The sequence below is a fragment of the Caloenas nicobarica genome, chromosome 1 (genome assembly GCF_036013445.1).
Source record: "Caloenas nicobarica isolate bCalNic1 chromosome 1, bCalNic1.hap1, whole genome shotgun sequence".
Classification (NCBI taxonomy): Eukaryota; Metazoa; Chordata; class Aves; order Columbiformes; family Columbidae; genus Caloenas; species Caloenas nicobarica.
This window is the reverse complement of record NC_088245.1, coordinates 95,242,612-95,262,711: the sequence shown is the minus strand read 5'-3', so window position 1 is coordinate 95,262,711 and position 20,100 is coordinate 95,242,612. Positions and strand designations below refer to the sequence as shown.

The following is a 20,100-nucleotide window of genomic DNA, read 5'->3' as shown; positions in this document are numbered from 1 at the left end:
GCTAGAAATTTATAAGCTTAGAGTTTCTCTTTAGTTTGTTGACAGAGTAAATAATGCTTGTCAGCTCATGAGTGTAGTTTGCGTGGATAATTTTATATGTACTGTATTTATTAATTAGACTTTACAACAGAATACTAAGCCTTCGTCTTGCTGTGTCCTTTTCCTCCAAGTACAAAACATCCTTCTTAGCAGCAGACTAAAGAAGAGTCCTAATGTAACCACTTCATAATATTCCAAAGATTGTATGCACAGACAGGCTCGAACTTCTACGATGCCGTCACATAGGGATTGTTACTTCCCTATTGTTGCAAAGTTGTCCTTAATTGCTAGGAGTGAACAACTCTAGGAGTTTGTCTAGTTCATGTTTTTAACTTGATACGGTGGTGTTTATTGTTGCCTTCCCTAAATCACTATTGTTTTGAGTTGCTAGCATACTTGTGGCTCTAAGTTTTGAAGTCCAGCATGATACGATGTGTACAAACACAACAAAGGAGCCAGTCCTTTTCGTGAAGAACTTCCCAACCAGGCGTGTGTGTGCTCCAGGATAAAACCGTGAGGGGAAAGAGGGATGTACCACGATCATTCTTGGGTGTCTAGACTGTGTTCTTCACACTAATTTGTTTTGTAATTTAAATGATGTGAACACTCTAGGCTAGTTTTCTTTTTCTTTTTTTTTTTTAATAATAATTTTTTAAAAAAGCAAAAACCCAAACCACCACTGTTCCCACCACCACCACACCAAAACCAGAACGTGCAGTTAAAAAGATGACAGAACACGACTTGTTCTGGTTTTGTTTCAAAGCTGGTATTTATTTATCAGAGCACCAAAGCTGGCTTCTGTAAAGAGAGTAGAGTCCTTACCCAGAGCATGGTGGAGAAGGAGAAGCCCTCGAGGTGACCTTTTGCTGCAGCCTCCCCTGTACAACCTCTGCAGAGCCCAGCGTTGATATTATTACCGTGAGGGGAGCACTGTGGGGCTGAGGGGGAAGTGTCTGCCCAGCTCACCAAAACCCTGTGCGTGCCACCCCAAGTTTGCATAGCGCCATAGTGGTTGATGCAGACACGATGCTCTTGTTGGTATCAGGCTTGTGAAATTTTCAAAGAGCATCATGGATTACAATTAGTAAGTGAAAGAGATGATGCCTTATTCCTTACACCCCAAAGCTAATTCCATTTTTGATGGTATGGCACCCAAGGCAAGCATTACTCTTTTGAGTAACAGTTGGTGTAAGCTTGTCTGAAAATTTCCCCTATTGAATTTAACTTTTCTGTTGCTTGTTAACATCTTGGATGAAAATTATCTTTCCAACCTTCTGCCATCTGGTTATGCATCTAGAATCCTTTTTAATCCCTGAGGCAGGGAAAAAAGCACTGATTACCAGCTCTCGACAACTGAGTTGGTCTCCAGAGTTGGTTTTAGTTTTGGTGACAGTTAAAACTTAAAAGCTATCTAGACTGGATTCTTTTAGCTGAAATTTAGCAAGAGGTATCTCATCCTTTTGTGTGAATTGATGCTGGTTTTCATACATTTGGCTTAGAAAAACTGGCAGTCAGAACAGAGGGGAGAACAGAAACCAAAGTTGCTAATTTAAAGTTATTTTTTCATAAATTTTGTAGTGTAGTAGGCAAGGCAAGCTTTAGCCATCGCCATTGTGTCTCCTCCCTCTGAAAGTCCCACCTATTAGAAGATGAAACCGATAGCCCTGCGATGAAGGTCTCTCTGCAGTGGTTTTATTGCTTCATTCAAAAATATAGTTCACTGCAGTGCATTATGTAAGTGGAGAACTCATAAACATGGTATTGCAGCAGATGCAGTTGGTTGTAAAACTCCTTGAAATCATGCTCTTAAATGTTACTTCTTGAGCAGCCGTACAGTTGTCTACAGAGGGTCTCTGCCTTTAAAATGGAATTGCACCAACAAGCTGTGAGAGCTGCTGACCAGTTGGATGCCATTTTGATATTTTAATTATATCTTTTATTCTTCTTTTGGTTTAACATCGTTGGCAAGTGCGTGTCAGACTTGAATCTACCTTATGTTCTCAGTGTTAGTGATGTGTATATCATGCCAGACTTGGGTATTTTATGTTTCTATCAGATGAAGTTGTGGTTTGGATGCAATTTTCAGCTTTTCAGTACAAGATAAACACTTTTTGTCTTGTGATTAGATTCGTTAACCTTAAAATGTTCAAAACTAAGAAATACTTAGATGACTGCCTCTCTTCTCTGCAGTGTGCTCTTTCTCTTGGTAATTGGAACAGCATATTTAGAAGCTCAAGGAATTTGGGAGCCATTTAGGAGACGCTTGTCCTTTGAGGCCTCAAACCCTCCCTTTGATATGGGAAGGCCACTTGATCTCAGGAGAATAGTTGGAATTTCATCTGATGGAAAGTAAGTCTGTTTGGATTTTCTGTGGGATGTTTTCCCCTTTTTTTCTTTTCTTTAGTTATAAGGCACCAGTAAGAAAGTAATACTGCTTTTTAGAACAGGTGAATGAATAAAGATTCTCCCAGTTACTTATAAAAAGATGGCTTGAGTAAAAAGAACACCAAAAAAACCCACCAAAACCAAATCCTGCCAAGTTTCCTGTTAATGTTCTTGAAAATGAAACTCATAGACTGCAGAAAAAAGGCCACAAGTTCCTGCCTTTGGTGTCTTAAGTTTAAAAAAAAAATCACCTTTCAGTGTTCCCTCCAACATATATATTGACTGTCATTTTCCTGTGTTATTGTTCATATGTACAGCAAGCAAGTGAACAGGAAATGGCAAAGGCTCCTGACTTGTCAAACAAGTTTTAGGCATTTTTGTTGGTTATATGCCAAGAACAGTGTAGTTCAAGGATTCTTTTGGACCTAGTGAGTCTTTTCTTCATGTGGGAGAATGGAAACATTGTAGAGTATATTTAAACACCTGTTGTTCTTCCAGCTTGAATGCACTTGGATCAGATTCTAATCACAGTTCATCCAGAGGGATCTATGGAGCAGGCGGTTCGTCTTCACGATCCAGTGCCGGGAATCATAAGCAATGCAGTGCAACAGCACACCTTCACAGCAATAGAAATGCACCTGATGTTGAAAACATCAAACCCAAAAGCAGCTCGAGCATACCTAATAGGACTTCAGCACAAGCAGCTTCCGTGCCGTCAGTGAACAGAGCCAGCTCCTTTACTTTGGATGCGGGTGCCGCAGCCCAGGCTCATGCTGCAGGCAAAAGGGCCAAGGGGACGAGGCAGCACCAGCAGCCGACGCAGCAGCAGCCCCCAGCTCTGGCAGAGCAGCCCCTCCAGCAACCCCCGGTGCCCGGGCCCCAGCAGCAAGAGCAACAGACTGAAAGTGCTTTGCCACAGCTGCCGCTGCTCAGCCCGCCCCATGGCGAGTGCACCAGCAGCAGAAGACACAGCTCGGAGGATTCAGATCTCACTGGGCTCATAGAAACGATGGAAAAAGACTTTGACCACCCAGAATCCCCTTCCCCAGATGTGTTTACAGAGCAGCCCCCATCTCCACTAGCAAAAAACAAAGGTAATACAATTCTGCGGTTTTTAACACGATTCATTATGTAAGCCGCAGAACAAGATTTAATCAACCGTAGAGGTCATGTTTTCATAGCGTGGAAAGCGAGAGCTGCTCCGCTGTTCCCTACCCTGCTCTACACGCCTGTGTCCTGAACACTTCCTTTATTCATTTTGTGGCAGTGGAGTTCTCCTCGCAAAGCTAGATTGTGATTTTTCCTGCAAAATTTTTGGAACATTTAGATGAAAGCCAGTGTGAATGTTTAGACATCTGACCATCTGAAGAAGAAAGATGCTTTTGGTTGCTACTCCTTTGCCTTTGGGTTAGCATCCCCATCCCTCCAGTCCATCATTTGTACTTGGGGCTGGGGATTGAGGAAAGGAAAAGGAAGTTGTCTCAGTGTATTATGAAAACTGAGACAGGGAGAAAGGGAGGAGGGGGAGAGAGAGGTGAGTAAATCCCTGTAGTATTGTTTGGGAATGGAATTCTTCATGCCCAGACTTGCAGTTGTTGAAAAATCCTTGATGTCAGGTGGACAGCAAATTGATATATGGCACCCGTGTTTATAAGTTGCATTCATCTTTGCATGAGGTTAGAGCAGAGTTTGAATTGTTTATGCATCTTGTCAATTGTCTAGTGCTTAAAAAATGTTTTTAATTTCTTACATTAGATACATTCAGACTTTTAAAATTATATGTCAGTAATTTTCCTTCTTATAAACACTTCGTTAGAGTAGAACTTCTAACCGTGCTTTTTCTATTAGCCATTTCCATTGTGTCCCAGAGTTATGCGATTATAAATTTAATCTTAACGTGTTTCTTTCTAAATTATTTCTCACTTTTTTCTAACAGCACTATTGTACAGAAACGGTGTTGATACTGTGGTGCTTATTAGAGATAAAGCTCAGAAAATGAATGGTGGGAAGACACACAAATCCTGAAGTATCTGTATGATCAGGCACCACCAAAGAGGAAAGCTTCACTCTGTTAAGTAGTCATGAGCAGGACATTCTTAATTAGTTCAGTGTGGATGTGGTGACGCATCTGGACTTTTAAAGTGGAGACTCTGATGAGAGGTTTTAGGATCCTGCTGTGAAATATGCTACTTTGTTTCTAGGCTGTTTCAGTTTTAATTTAGACAAGGGGATGTAGTTGGGGAATTAATCTGAAGTGAGTTATGACCAGTTTGTCAGGTCTTCATTTCATGAACACTAAATGGTACTGCAGCAAATGATGTGACCCTGGGTAAGTTTCAAAGGCAGCGTCTATGTTAGTGAATAGTGCGGTACTGGAGCTTTGGAAAGCAAAATGACTGGTAGCGAGGATGCAACATCCTCATAGGACATGTCTGAGTGAAGGAGGAAATTTTTGAGGAAGACATTTTTTACAGTGAGGGTGGTGAGACCCTGGCGCAGGTTGCCCAGAAAGGTGGTAGATGCCCCATCCCTGGAGACATTCCAGGCCAGGCTGGACGGGGCTCTGAGCAACCTGATCTAGTTGAAGATGTCCCTGCTCGTTGCAGGGCGTTGGACTAGATGACCTTTGAAGGTCCCCAAGCTGTTCTGTGATCCAGCCTATGCACTGAATGCCTGAAAGGGCTGTGAGCACTTCTGGAGTGCGTCTGCCACGTGTAGCTCAACTTAAAGAGAAATCAGCTCTTGCACTGTAGTACTCCTGTACAGTGCAGTTGCTACACAGTATGTGGGGACCGTGGAGTTCGGTTTCAAAAGCATATTCCTGATCCAAATAATGCAGTGTACCTATGGCAACTTCTAGCAGTCAATGAATTTGGAGCTTGTCTTATTAAATAGCTGCTTCTAAGTGTTGATAGACCTTTGACTACATTTTTTTCAACTAGATTTAAATGCATTTTTTGAGACGGCTGCTTGTGTGGATTTGTCTATCAATTTCAAAAACTGTTTAAATGATGATAAAATACTTAGTTCTTAATCACTCTACATGGATTCAGTTTTTTGGCATTACTTTCTTGTTTTGTAACTTTCTCCTGATAACAAATTAATTCAGATAAATTCACAGTTTTCCTCCTGTTACAGGGGCTTTGCATCATTTGTGATTTGACATGGTGGTCTACTGAATATTTAAACATATATTGCATTGCAAAATATATTATGAATGTTACATTTTGCAATCTGGATAGGTTTCTTGACCTCTTCATCATCTTAGATGAATAAGTCAGGTTTATGCATGTAGACTTCTTTTTGGACAAGCTTTATTAAAAAACCAACCAAACAAACAAAAAAACCCCACAACCTGTAAACTGTAACTTCACTCACAGAAGCTCAGTGCACCAAATAGAACTTGCTCATTTCCATTTGCCCTCTTTAAAAATGCAAAACCAGAGGGGAAACTCCATGATCTATCTGCATCTACATATAGACATTGATATTTGTCTTTAGATAAATTGCTAGAGCTGGTCACAAACATTTGCAGAAGCAGCAGCCTCTGGACTAAAACTGGCTGGCATCCCATCCTGTGCCGGATTCCCCTCTTTATGGTCGCCTGTTTCAGGTTCCTAACACTGCAGTCCTAGCAGGCTGCTGCAGAGGCTACATCAGATTTCGTGAAACAGATGCTTGACATTACGTTTTTATGTCATGATAACATTTTAAATAGATTTTCTAATGATGAACATTACACTGTTCAGCAATCCTGAATGCAGACTAAATGTGAAGCACATCTTAGAATGAGGACACCTTCTGAGGCAAAAACCTCAGACACACACCTTCCTGTGTAACCTCACCTAGGTGTTCCTGCTCTGGCAGGGGGATTGGACTAGATGATCTTTCGAGGTCCCTTCCAATCCCTAACATTCTGTGATTCTGTGAAAAACAGAACCCTCAATAAGCTTGAAGCTGACCTTTAGAAAATTTCCATACAAAGATCTGCTTTTATTTACACTTTCATTTGCATTCACAATAAAAAGAATGTTTTCTCTCCAATATTTTGTTGTTCTTGGTACTGAAAACATTAAGTCTGAAAAAAAACCAAACACGACAAAGTTTGAAGGCACTGCCCTTTGATATGTATCTGGTATTTGGCAAAATACTGAAGGCAAATTTGTGTTTTGGTACAAACTTTCCCTGAGGGACATTTTGCCAAATGAAATATGACAGCTGTCATTGTGCTTCCAGACCCAATTCCGACTTGAGCTGGTACAAATCCCAGAAGAGGCTGAATCCACTTATTCAGCACAGGTTAATTGAGTCTTTACTTGAGTGAACTATTAAGTCCATCCTGGAAGCTGTAGACAGGCACTGTGCGGCTTATAAATGAGAAATTTAGGCCGAAGGACAGTATTTAAGAAAGATCTTGCTGGTAAAGGCATAGATTACATCTAATGAAAAATAGAAGAATATTGTGAATCTTCTTATCCTGTAAGAGAATAACAAGAGGTGATGGTAAGATGATGATGACTCCACACACACAGTTTCTCTGTATTGATGCTTTTTTTGATAACTTTTTTACTCCCCAGGAGCCTAATCCTGCCTGTTTTGCAAGCCATGACCTCTGGCTTGATTTTGAATGTTCTTAAACCTCTACACTTTGAACTTACACTATGCTACATTTCAGTTAGCCTGTACAAACTGCAGAAAAAACAATCAATTCTTCAAGTAACAATTCAAGTAATAATTTCTTTTGTTCGGATGATAAAGCTTGTACCAACTTCTGAAGTTCATGTTTAAATCTAGTCTTACATGGTTAAACTGTGAAATTAAATTCTAAGGTGTTTAAAAGGTACGGCAGGAACAAAAGCAGAGAAGAATTATAGGTAGCCAGGTGCCTACTGTCTACAAAGAGGCGATGGAGGTAGAGCTCGGGAGCATAAATGTGACAATGGAGTTCGGGGTTCTTCAGGTTTGATGCTGTTGCTCACATTTGGTGTGAAGTGGCTGTGAATGGTTGGTGGATCATAACAGATGACAAACTTGGGAGTCTTAATCATGTGGATTAGCCTCCAAAATGAACTAGCCCATCTCCAAGTACTGCTGCTGAGAACCTGAAGCATCCTTATCTCCCTAGGGAAAGGGAAGACGCTTCAGCGCAAGGCTAAGCCACAGAAGAAGCGGGAAGAAAAGGACAGAAGAGGGAAAGGAAAGCAACAGGAAGATGAACTGAAAGATTCCTTGGCAGATGATGACAGTTCTTCAACCACAACCGAAACCTCCAACCCAGATACAGAACCACTTCTCAAAGAGGTACAGCACTGCTCCTAAAAGGAGGCTCTTGTGTAGCTGGTGGAATATGGTCTCGTCCCCCCAGCCCACCCCCAACCTTCATATACTATAATACCTATCAAAGGAAGAATGCTAATTAAAAAACACCTTTCCCAGTCTTTGCCCTTGCTTCTTTCCTATAAAATTTGCTCTTCTGAGTGTGAACATGCTTGAATCGTGTAGTCTCAGGACAAACTACCTAAGTGGCTGTGGCTTGAAGAAGACACCAGCTGTCTGCAGCATGGTGGTAATTGTCTCTCTGCAGGCTCCTAGTCTGTTCTGTTTGCAGACTAAAACACCGAAGTATTGACATGAATGTTACTCAATAATTAATGTGTATGCTAAAACCAGGCATTTTGTCATTACAAAGGGTCAGTTGAGTGGTGGTAACTTGTCAGCAGGTAGTTAACTTCATTACCATTGACAATACCCCTGCCTTTTAGTCATTTGGCTCACACCCTTTTAGGTAATAAACTAAAGCTCAATAATTTGTTTAGTGGTCAGGTTGTCTTACGTTTTTTGTTCTAAACTATATGCTAGGGAACCAAACAAAGCCAAGGTAATCGCAAAGTGAGGAAAACCAAGCCTAAATTTTGACATGTCTTAGATTTGAACTTTGGAAAAGATAGGGATTCCAACTGGGGGAAAAAAAAAAAAAAATAAAAGAAGTCCATGTAATATATTTGAAAAGTTATGGTTTATTAAGTTTTCATTTGAAAATCATCTTTGATTTTTTCAGAATGGCTATTTGACAGTATACTTGTATTCAGGAAGTGTTAAAGCGTGGTTAAAAAATAATAAATTGAATGGTGAAGTTGCTAATACACTTTGCTCTGTTGAAGAGTCTCTTTTAGAAGGCCTGGACCGCGTACAATGGATGTAGTGTAGGTCTCAGTACAGAGCTACCACCTTTTTAAGTAGGCTTGGAGGTGTTGAAGCACATTAATTTGCTAGACATTTCAATTTCTACTTCTCCAAATAGGAAAAAATAGATAATACATATTTTAGGTATACTCAGTAAGTAGTAAAAAGATACCTTCTAGCTACAAAAATGCACATGTTTTCATATAGCTTTCTTTCCTCAACCCTATTTATACCATCTATGTTGTGATGCAAGAGGAACTTTACTTTTCATGAATATTAACGTGTTATTATAATGTCTTTTATAGGAACCTGAAAAACAAAAGGGAAAAGTCATACCAGAAAAACCTGACAATGAAATAGTCCAAGTAAAACAGAAAACTAAAAAACTGCTAACAAGCATCAAGAAAGAAATCCCTGTAGATGTGAAAACCAGGTAAGCACAACAAAGTCTTTTTGGTAGAGAAGGCATCGTGCTTGAAGGGAAGATGGGTTGATAAAAACCTGGGTATTTGACTGTTGTGGCTGCCAGTCTGGCTAATGCCAACAGCAGATAACTTCAAGCAGCTTCCTCTTCCTTCCTGATATCAGGGAATATCTGAAGCTTGTAAATAATAAATTATTTAATGTGAATATAGTGTGTAAATAAAATGAGAACTAAATCCAGAGAAATCAGGTTAAGCAATTTTAAGCATACATGAAATAGGGTTAATGTTTCTACAGGAGCTTCTAACGGTAGCCCAGTAAGCCAGTGTTAACATGCGGGCCTCTAGTTGCCCTTGATGAAATCACAGCCATGCAATTTCCTTTTTTGTATCATAGAGTAAGATCAGAATCTGGGGTGTATTACTAAAAGAGGCTGCTGCTGCCAGTCCCTGTCCCTTACTGGCAGGCATTTGACTGCAGATTATAGAAAGGGGAAAAATTAAGAACCTTAGTCTTACTATATCTAGTTCATTCTGAAATCAGATTGGTATCCAAGTGCCACAGAAGTAAATTTTACCAAACTGAGGCATGTTATATTGGCTTGTGTTTTCCCTGTTGCTGTCACTAATGCTATATTAACTGGGATTAGTAGCTAGTATAAATTAATTTTCTCCAAAATATTTCTGAAAACGTTGCCTGGCAAAGTCTCCTGCTTATCATATTTATTCTTACCATTATCTACTTTCCGTTATCATCAAAATCACAAGTTCATTACATGTGACAGTATTCAAAAGCCATAGTATGACAGCTGGTTTGGAATTCTTCTGCAAGAAATGGGTAAAATAGTTCCTCCCTAGAATGACTGAGAGACATAAATAGCTGGAGAAAAAGAACAATATATAGCCAAGTGAATTTGGTGGTAGGTTTAAGTAGTTTTATGTCGTTGATTAAAAGATGATCATGTCCATTCAGGGCAATAGCATATTGGGAGGATGTGCTCTAACAAGAGTGTGTGGGGGCAGAGTAGAAAAACGGCTGTTGCCATCTCTTCTTTGCCTCTGTGTAATCAACAGATTTATAATCCTGGAGCTCCAGGATGAAAGCTGCTCCTGGAAGGTGAGTGAGCCCTAATAAATGTGTGGAGCAGTGTGGGTAGAAAATGAGCCAGGGCTAGGAAGGGTGGAGTTGCCTATAGGATAAATACAAAACTCTGTTTATTAATAGCTTTGAAGATGAGCACAAGTTTCACGTAAGAAAGCCACAGAAGAGTCTTTTGTAAGACCATATTGCGCATATATCTATATTTGTGTGTGTATATATATATATGGTCCTTTTCGGCATTTGAGAGAGCTTAAAAATAAATGGATCTCTGTTTTCATTTAGTTCCTTGGAATTGTCTTATACCCCCCCACTGGAAAACAAGCAGCGCAAAACCTTCCCATCCAAGATATCTACACAGCACCTTTTGACGAATGGGGCTAAATCAAGAAACCTCCCCAAAACAAGAGGTAGAGTGAGGCTATTTTTTGTAAATACCTCAGGACTTTTATTCGGTTGGTTGTAACCCTTCTTGAGTGCTTAATTCTAAGTCTGGTGTGTGAAGAAAGCTGTTCAGTTTACTATCCATGGACTTGCTTTTCTTCTTTTGTTGTGATAGGTCCAAGCAGTAAGTTAATGGAGAGCAGGCCATCAGTATTAGCAAAATTTCTCCCCAGTGGTTCTGGACAGGAGCTAGGAAACACTAGCAGCTCAGAAGGGGAAAAGGATTCTCCGCCACCCGAGTGGGACTCCGTGCCTCTCCACAAAGCTGGCAGCTGTAAGTAATGGCTAGAGGACGCAGAACTGGTCTGCAGTCAACATCCGTAGGTAGGCGTGGTCTGTGTATAGATCTTCCTGTCTTTTTTTCCCCTGCGTAGCTGCGCTCCTGTTTTCTGCTGTAGGCCTCGTTGACAGCATCTGGTTTGGGAGGTTTGAAAACCGCATGGGCAGAATGTGGGCCATTCTGCAGTTCTTCAGTATTCAACAGGATTTAGAAGCTGCTGGGGAACTTGAGAAAATGAGAATTGTCTCTTGAAAACAACATGTATTTTCTACAGCAGATGGAGTTTTCCTTGGTCAAGTCTGCTGTAGCTAGAGTTGAAACTAATTATATGATCTGTCCTTGAGAGGAAACACTGAAAACACCTTAATGCAGTGGTTAGCGTGGTACTCCATTAAAAGCTCTTTGGTGGTGTTTTAAGTCCTTTGTGTGGGAATTAAATCACTGTCCTCTTGGTTGCATGCAAGCATAAAGTCATGTCTCTCCACAGCACTCACTTAGAAAGCTGCTTTCTTCTGTACAAATCAGTTTATCTTTGTGCTTTTATTGCACTACAATCTCTCTGAAAATAGGTGGAAAACCTGAACGAGCATAGATGAACAGGAGCTACTTCTTCGATCACTGAGAACAGCCTTTGTCATAATTCCTCAATTTGAACAGAAAGCATAGCAAAGGTTAGAGAAGCCTATGGTTTAAAGTAAATACTACAGCAAGGTGTTTTGTGTTTTTTCTTTATAGCTACAGACAACCTTTATAAACTCTCCCTGCAAACCCTGAACGCAGATGCTTTCCTGAAACAGCGACAGCCCTCACCGACACCTGCCTCTCCATCTCCTCCTCCTCCTCCCACATCTCTGGCTTTTGGGCCACGAGGAGGCACTTACAGCAGCATCGTGAACAGCAGCTGCAGCAAGTGAGTCCAGATCTGCACCTCTGTCTGGTTTCCCAAGCACAGAACACCTGGGGAACCCACGTGGTGCAGCTCCTGTTTCTCACACCCATTTCCTCTTCCCATGGAAACTGCTGCTTTGCAGATATTACTGCGCATATCTTACCATGCTATTTATATTTTTCTGGGGTTTCTTATGGACTGGGTAGATTGGAAAAAAGTGCAGTTACACGAGCTCATGAATGCTAGCTTAATTTGCTGCTTTTTTTATCAAGCTGCTGAAGTCCAAAACCTTACTTTTTTTTTTTCTTTTTTTTTCTCCTTTAAGTGAAACGAAAAGCAAGCAGCCGAATGGCACCAAACACAAGCTGGCAAAGGCAGCTTCTCTTCCAGGCAGGAATGGTAACCCCACTTTTGCTGCTGTAGCTGCAGGTTATGACAAGAGCCCAGGTACTAAAACCAGTTCGGACTTCTGAGTATTTCCTAAATATTCTGTTGTTATTTTTTTTACACATTTTGTATCTTATATATTCTTGCAGGTGGCAGTAGTTTACCAAAGGTTTCTCCAAGCAAGATGGATGTTTCCAGCAATATCAACATTTCCCACACAGTTGTTGACAGTGATGGCTCTGACAGGTAATTTTTATCTTCTCTAAGCAAATACCTAGGCCCCTAGAAAGGAACATTGTAAGCTCTTAATAGCATTTTGAAGGTAGTGACAGAATTCATTCTGGTTCCTTTTTTTTTTTTTTTTTTTTCCTAACTGTTTTTTAAAGTCTGGGCACACTATCTTTCACCGTGCAAAAAAATTAAGAACTCAGGAGTGACTCAAAGAGGAGGATGTTCTGGATGTGATGGGAACTTTCCCTGCCTCATTCCTAGTAACTCAACCATCTTGTGTTCCCCAGGCATCCAAGCAAAGAGAAATCAGCCTGGCTCTTTCAATATTGAGGAGTGTAAACCAAGGTCACTTGAAATAGTTCATAGACAGAATTATCTTGCTGTACAGCAATATCCTTCACTCCCAGTGTTAACACCAAGACCAGAACTGTTGCTGGGCTTTGCATTATGAGTAGGAGCAGAACAGATCTGCGCTCAGTCACGTTCCCCAAGGCACGCTGGCTTTTCTGACATGTTTTGACAGTGCACGTCTATCTGAGTTGTAAAAAGCAGTGAGAGTCAGGTAACCTTTCTGAAACAGGAAGGAGACTTGAATTCAAGTTTCGATATGCAGAGGAATTGCTTTTCTGAGCAAAGTTTGTGGGCCGGGTTTTGGGTTGTTTTTGTAAATGTTTATCACTGGTTCCAGTTAACTCATCTGCAGTTTCAAGAAGCTTGCCCCCAAGCTTGAGCGTGAGCATTTGTATCCCTCCTGAGTCATTTTAAATCTTATCTTTTTGTCAAAAAACTGCGCTATGGCTTACACCCTGTAAGTTTTCTGAAAAACTGATCAAAAGAGCTACTCTCAGGTTTGTGGTGGAGCTCAGGCTAGGGATTAAAAACCATTATGTCCATAGCAGTGTGTTGCTCCAAGGTAGATGTATACATAGGAAAATGGTATTTCACTGAAATCTTTTGTTTAAACAAAAATAGGCTGATATCCTAAATCTTGGTCACCATTAAATATATATATATAATTAAATGCATACCAACCTACATCCATTTGTACATTTGTATGCAGATCATAAGTGAATATTGTTGTTAGTACCGTATTAATGAGTTGTGTATTGCTTTCCCATTATTCCATAATCTTTAGTTCAGGTTTGTGGAGCCCTATCAGCAATCCCAGCAGTCCCGACTTCACCCCTCTCAACTCATTCTCGGCATTTGGACATTCTTTTAACTTAACTGGAGGTGAGTTTTTGGGATTGAGTATTTTCTGTATTCAAATACAGGTAAAGAAATGGCGTGTCTCCATTCTACTGTTCTAAGTACAGTGTTCCCATCTCTGTCCCCAAAAAGGATGACTACTTAGGAAAGTATGTTAAAAATGTGGCAGTGTGTATTCTGTGTTTCAGCCCAGAGAGAGTAAATGGAAACTCTTTACAGTGTTTGGGCTGGAAATACTTGGTTTTGAAGTTTTTTCAGTTTCAGAAAAATTTCTTGATATTCGTGGTTTGGTTTGTGGTTTTTTTTTTCCTTAGTCTTCCTTCCCTCCACTCCTCCCCCTGAAGCTTTACTGTATGTCTCAGAAATGTGCCACTGGGCCTGTGGTTTCTTGAGCACTTAATACCCACATAAAACCTTTGCTCTATGAATAAGGCAATGGCCTGTCCCTCATGTTACTTTCCTCTTGTGTTTTCCTCCAGTGTTTGTGTAGCTGCATGATGAGCTGATGCATAGTAATCCTGTATTTAAATGTTTAGGTAAACTTTCTGTAAGTTGGGCCTTGATGCAGGCAGGGCATGGATGCTCTGCATACTTTCCATAGATTTGTATACCCTGTTTGGGGATGCATGGTATTTTTTTGAGTTGCCTGCAAAAGATAAGCAAAGCAAATCTTTCATATGGCATCTGCAAAATGGATTGTATGTCTACTGAAAAAATGCTGTCTACTGAAAAAATTCTATGTCTACTGAAAAATGCTGGGTGTATGCCATCAACAGCAGCTGCTGCTGCAGAGTTCTTTCATCTTCATCAGCAACACTCTGAGGGCTGGCAGTAAGGTGCTGCGGGTAGTTCTGTGTGCAGGGACCACGCAAACCGCGAGTGCTGGTGGTGCCTTCTCCTCTGGCGGAGATGGGGTCAGGGCTGGGTACAGCTGGGGCTGCCTTGTGCACCGGGGTCACCAGGGCAGGGAGTGCTGCCAGGCAAACAAGTGCTGCAATTACGAGAGGCTCCTTCAGCCCAGTTCCTTATTCCATCTGCAGTTACCTTGTTAGGAGGAACTGCTGGGGCTCTCAGCAGTGCTGTGCTTCTGCCTGGTTCCCTGACTGTTTGCTGGTGGATAAATACCAGGAACCAAACAAACCCCATACGTGGATAGCAAATAAGACACAGTGAGCTTAGAACTCTTTTCCTGACTATAACCTTGATTTTAACTTTGTAGCCACTGTCTGATGTTGGGCATGTGAGATCTGTGTGACCTTTCCTTGCACTGCAGCAGGACCTGCTAGAAGAAATACGGGAAATAACTGTGCAGAGTATTAGTCTGCTATGGTTCTTGGAAGAGGATGAAGAGTAATGTACTCAGTCTTATTTCATTTTCTTTTTAGAGGTTTTTAGCAAACTTGGTTTAGCTCGATCTGCATATGGGCAGGATGTTCAGAGAAACTGGAGTGAATTCAGTAACGTTCCATCATCCATCTGGGATCCTTCAGCTACAGATTCTGCACCCTCCTGGCCAACAAGCTCGAGTTCCCCAACTCACACAACTGCAGTAAGTATTCAGTCCAAATACAGAATCTTTTTACTATTCCAAACCCATTCTGTGTCTGCCATCTAATTTCATTTAGGGGATTTTAAAATTTGGATTAAAAAAATCAACTGAAGAATAAAGGAAAAGGCAAGTTATATGTATTCATCATTCTGTGTAGTTGACATGGCTATTGGACAACGAGTGATTAGTCTGCTCACTTGTGGATGACGAATCCATGTAAATTGTTTCACATGAAAATATTTCTCACAAGAGCACCTTGCAGCACTTGCAAAAGTGTGCTCCATTCCCACATGCTTCAGGATTGTGGAAAGCGCTGTTCTGCTCCTGTGCCGTGGCTGGACGCTGCCTCTGTTGCTTCCAGTTTGGACAGTTGCAAAGTAGCCGATAGGATAACTTTCAGACTTTGAATCTGCCTCCTGAATCCAGTGTTGCACCTAGTTATAAATTAACAGAAGGTCAAGAATGATTTATCTAAACGACCTCAAATATATTCTTTTCAGTTTAGAAAACACACTAAAGGCCTGAGCATAAGGTGAAGCCTTTAAACTGACTCCTAATTTTGATGGAGATCTTGAGTATAGACAAAGAGGAAGAAAAAACAACTTTTACACAGATTGTAGCAGTGCTCTCTCATCTTTGTGCTTCTCTATCTGTCAGAATAAAGCTCACACCACAGCAGCTGTCTTCAGTGCCAGCTGAAATCATTCTTCATCTTGTCTTCTGAAAATGTTTTTGTAGTGAGTAAGAGGCAGTGTTTACTTCACCTGGTAGCAGTTCAGATGGAGCGGAGGCAGGTGGGGGCAGGGGAAGCTGAAGAAGGTCATGCAGCTTCTTAGAGACACACACTCACCAATCCTGCCCTTGTCATGTGGTTACAACCATAGCTGTAACCTCACTAGAACTATGTAAGAGATTTTTGCTTTTTAGTCACATGGAGGGCAGATGTCTCAGCATTTGATAGAAGGAGGGATTGAAGACAACCTGAACAATCTCTCTAGCCCCTAACCTATTTCCTAACTACTACTGAAGAATACTTGGAAGTGTGCTTTAGGGTGCACTTTAGGAAACATCGAGACAGAAACCAGATAAATGGTATAGAAGAATTGTCAGTCTGTCTCTTTAAATGCTTCAATTTTGGGGAAGAAGGAAAAAAAAGGGGGGAGGAAGGGAGTCATTTTAGGGGCTTATTCAATGAGAAGATCACTTAACAAATGAGCAACAGCAAACAGACTGAAGTATTCAAAGATGTTTTTAGTGAGAGTGATTTTTTTTTTTTTTTTTTTTTTTTTTTTTCCCCAAGTGCTAGTGATAAGCCAGAACAGGAAGACTTGGCTGTACTGCCACTGAACCTCCTTGCTCCAAGTGCTAGATAAGAGTGCAGATACCAGGCCAGGGCCCTGGCCTTTTCTCCTTTCTGGCACAAGAGCCAAGTTCTTGCAAATGGCACTTACACAGTGGCTTCTGTGTTACCCTCTTTTCTAGGAAGGTTTCTGGGGAGTTGATTTTGATCATTTTCCTTCCTTATTCCTCTTGCTTTCCCATTTTATGCATAACTCTGCTTCTGTACTAAATAGCATTTGACTTCTGGATCCCATCTCCCCTCAGGCCTTGCTGCAGGCCTTCTTCCCAGGTTTCTTTCTGACTGCAGTCCCTTATTCCTCTTTCCTCCATTTCCCTGTGTGTAGTTCTGTCCAACGGCCACTTTGTACATCCTGCTGCCAGCCCTGAAAGGGAGTAGCAGTCTAGTCTCGGGTACTCTGCTCTTCCTTTCCTGGTTGCTTCAACTTTATGAGCAATTGCCTGTCTATCAGGCTTTCCCAAATGCTTTTGGGACATGTAGGAATAGTTTCTGGCTCTTGCCCACAGGAGAAAATAGAGTAGACTTTCAGTGTGTCATGGTTGGTGTCTGAGGAACAGAACAAGTGTTTCCTGCTGTAGGCTTAGTAGTCTAATGCCTGTAGAGCTTAAATATAACCTTTTAGTTATGTAACAGTAAGAAACTGTGACCCTAGTTTGGCTCAACTTCTCAGTGACATTGGAGAGCCCTCATGATGTTGGCCCAGTTAACCCCTGAGTATGCTCAAAACTCCTGTCCAACCCTTGGTAATTCTATGAGGACCCTGTGGTAATGTGTTAGTGTCCAACCAATTTCAGGTATGATTACAGTGAGCTGATCTTCATTGCCAAGGAGAAAATAAAAAACAGAAATGAAGACATTTGCAGAGTTTACCTTGTTTGCTTTTCTAAAGGGATTTTTATTTTCATCTGCCCTAACTCTACCCAGTAAATCCAAACATAAGGATGGTTGTACCTTATAGCACTTACTCAACAAGTCTACTGCCTTTTGGATGTATCAAGTTTACTGTATATTTGCAAATTGAATTTACAGCATCTGTACACTAAATGTATTAGCACTGAGGTATGTAGTGCGTTAAGCCTACATGTAGCAGGTTCTGTGCTAATATTAGCATGAAAGTTATGCTTAACCTTTCTTATCTCCATCTCTGGCTGCTTCCGGGTATCACTTTGCACCACACCACGGGTTAGATTCCTCTGCTGGTTGCTTGCTACTGTTTGGGCTTTAATAAAACAGTTGACAAAACCTGGCCCTTGTTCATTTCTGCATGTGTTCTCTAGGCTTGCTGTACCTGTCCTATGCATCCCAAATGCAGTTGTGACATGTTGCAGCACACCTGCATTTGCACCGTGACCATTTGTCAGAGACTTCCAGATGTCTTGAACCAAGATAGACTTACTGGAGCTCCATGACAAATGGCCAGTTCCCCAGTCTCCTCTCCCTTCATCTGGAGCCATTTTGGATGGGAGAAAAGTATACACTGGGAATATGGGGAGGTACAGTGGGGCTGAACACAGGTAGGTTCACCTAAAATGTGTAATTTATAACAAGGAGAAAGGTTTGCAAACAGCCAAAAAAGGATCAAGGAATAGACTTTGCTGTGACCTTCCATTACAACTTGAATTTTGTTGGGTTTTTTTGAGACGTGAACCACATTCATCTACCTCATTCTAACTAGTTTTAATTAAGCTTGAGCTTTTTGGCCCTTTTGTGTTAAAGCTTGAACACTAGTAGTGCTTAAATTAGTAATGGTCTGGGGATGGATAAGCGCAAATGAAAACAGCTTAAAAGCCTGTAACGTAATTGCACCCTACAGCCCATTCAGTTACCAGAGGTGTTTGGTGACCATTAGTAGTATGGTTCCTCTCGGCAAGCTCTAGTAAAGGGAGTTCCATACTGCATGTTGCAGTGAAGACAGAAGGGGTTTCACAGCAGCCTTGCTGCTGCTTAGATACTTTTCCTCCAGGGGGTTGTAAACAAGGTGAAAATAGAGGTTATTGAACTGCTGCTTACTGGGCTTTGTCTTCACTGCAGTCAATCCTTGGCAATCCAACTGGCTTGTGGTCCACCACTCCTTTCAGCAGTTCCATTTGGTCGAGTAACCTCAACAGTGGCCTTCCCTTCACCACTCCAACAAATGCGTTGTCAGGCATCGATCTCATGGGTAGTGAAAACTCCACTGCCGCTCCACCCCCACCCACTGCTGCTGCTGTTGCCAGTCCTGCCGAAGACATGGGACAGACCTACGATCCTTGGAGAATTTGGAGCCCAACAATTGGAAGAAGAAGTTCAGATCCTTGGTCTAATTCACACTATCCTCATGAAAACTGAAGTTCAGCAAAAGGAAAGAACTCTTATTCAGGTCATGATACAATTCTGAATGCAAATTTTTGAAACATCATTTTCAGGCTGTTGCTGGTCATTGCTTCTCCCTCCCCTTTTCTTGCCCCCCACCAGTCATGCTTTCATCACTTGCTCCTTTTTGAAGTCTGTCCTGCAATATGGTAGTGTGAGATTGTGGATAAGCTTGAAAAAGTCTGGGTGTGGTCACAAATCCCAGCTACAGCTGAAGCCTGTAAATCTGAACAATTTCACTGGTTTCATATTTTACCATCTGCCATCTCTATTTAGGAAACAATTTGAACTATAAAACGGCCCTGGCATGCAATACTTTTATGAAGAGTACCAGTTTGGGTTTTTAAATTTTTTCCAGTATTATCCTCCAAGTTCTAATTTAAAATCAAAAGGCACTTTGTGCTAAAATGCAGAGTATTTTTTTAAAATAAGGCTGTCTTTGTTAACACAGGTTCTAAGAATGTAAAAAAAAATAAAAATCAACAAAAAAACCCAACAAAACCAACACAAGACCTTAAGAGCAAATGGCTGAATGTAAGAGCATTCTGTTGAGACTGTAATACACTTTCTGTGCTGTTTGTACATTTGTAAACCTGAATGCATTTTTAAGTTGAACTGAAATGCACACAGCCAACACTTGTGGAAGAAACAAGATACCTTGTGCATTTCTTACGGGATACAACTTTGGGTTGTACTTTAAAATAAATACTGCTTTTTTCAAGATTTGTCTGCTGTAATTCTGTTCTCCTGGTCTTTTCTGCACCTGAGCATGCATAAATCTACTTGGCAGAGGTAGCCTTCAGGCCAGAATTTACTGCGCGTAGGGCCTATATGAACAGAAACTTCACTGCAGATGAAACCTGGCTTCTTGGCAGCGTGGGTTTACATAGCAGTGGAGAATTAGAAATTATTTTCAGGGTTACACAGTAGCACCCACTTGAAAGCTGGATAGCAAAATGGTGAAAATGTATCTACACTGGCTAAGTTTCCCGGTATCAGGCATAGGAGCAGATGCTGCTGTTTATGCTACACCCACCTTTGTAACACTGTTCTTGTATAGGTCTGAACAGGAACTTTACCATTTTTAGAAATTATTTATCTGTCCCTTTAAAGTGCCTCTTTCCATTCATTAACAGTAAGGCAAGCCCCAGAGACTACATATGTCTCTCTGAGCTAAAGCCAGGTAAAAATGAACCTTTGCATTACAAGAAAGCATTAGCACTAGCAACATGAATTTACTTAGGACTTGATGGCACTTCTTAAAATTTACA

General features: G+C 41.1%; 1 protein-coding gene across 1 annotated transcript in view; it reads left to right on the top strand.

Moving 5' to 3' along the window:
- The window catches only part of TMEM131 (transmembrane protein 131), a 103,129-nt gene extending 83,579 nt beyond the window's left edge, over nucleotides 1–19,550 (top strand). Inside the window, exons 30-41 of the mRNA XM_065633348.1 lie at nucleotides 2,230–2,388; nucleotides 2,923–3,518; nucleotides 7,550–7,725; nucleotides 8,913–9,040; nucleotides 10,414–10,538; nucleotides 10,688–10,846; nucleotides 11,588–11,762; nucleotides 12,067–12,188; nucleotides 12,278–12,374; nucleotides 13,495–13,592; nucleotides 14,954–15,117; nucleotides 18,509–19,550. Of these exons, the coding sequence (XP_065489420.1) occupies nucleotides 2,230–2,388; nucleotides 2,923–3,518; nucleotides 7,550–7,725; nucleotides 8,913–9,040; nucleotides 10,414–10,538; nucleotides 10,688–10,846; nucleotides 11,588–11,762; nucleotides 12,067–12,188; nucleotides 12,278–12,374; nucleotides 13,495–13,592; nucleotides 14,954–15,117; nucleotides 18,509–18,805 (2,296 nt within the window). The 3' untranslated portion in view covers nucleotides 18,806–19,550. The remainder of the gene's footprint in view (nucleotides 1–2,229; nucleotides 2,389–2,922; nucleotides 3,519–7,549; nucleotides 7,726–8,912; nucleotides 9,041–10,413; nucleotides 10,539–10,687; nucleotides 10,847–11,587; nucleotides 11,763–12,066; nucleotides 12,189–12,277; nucleotides 12,375–13,494; nucleotides 13,593–14,953; nucleotides 15,118–18,508) is intronic.
- Nucleotides 19,551–20,100: the final 550 nt, after the last annotated feature.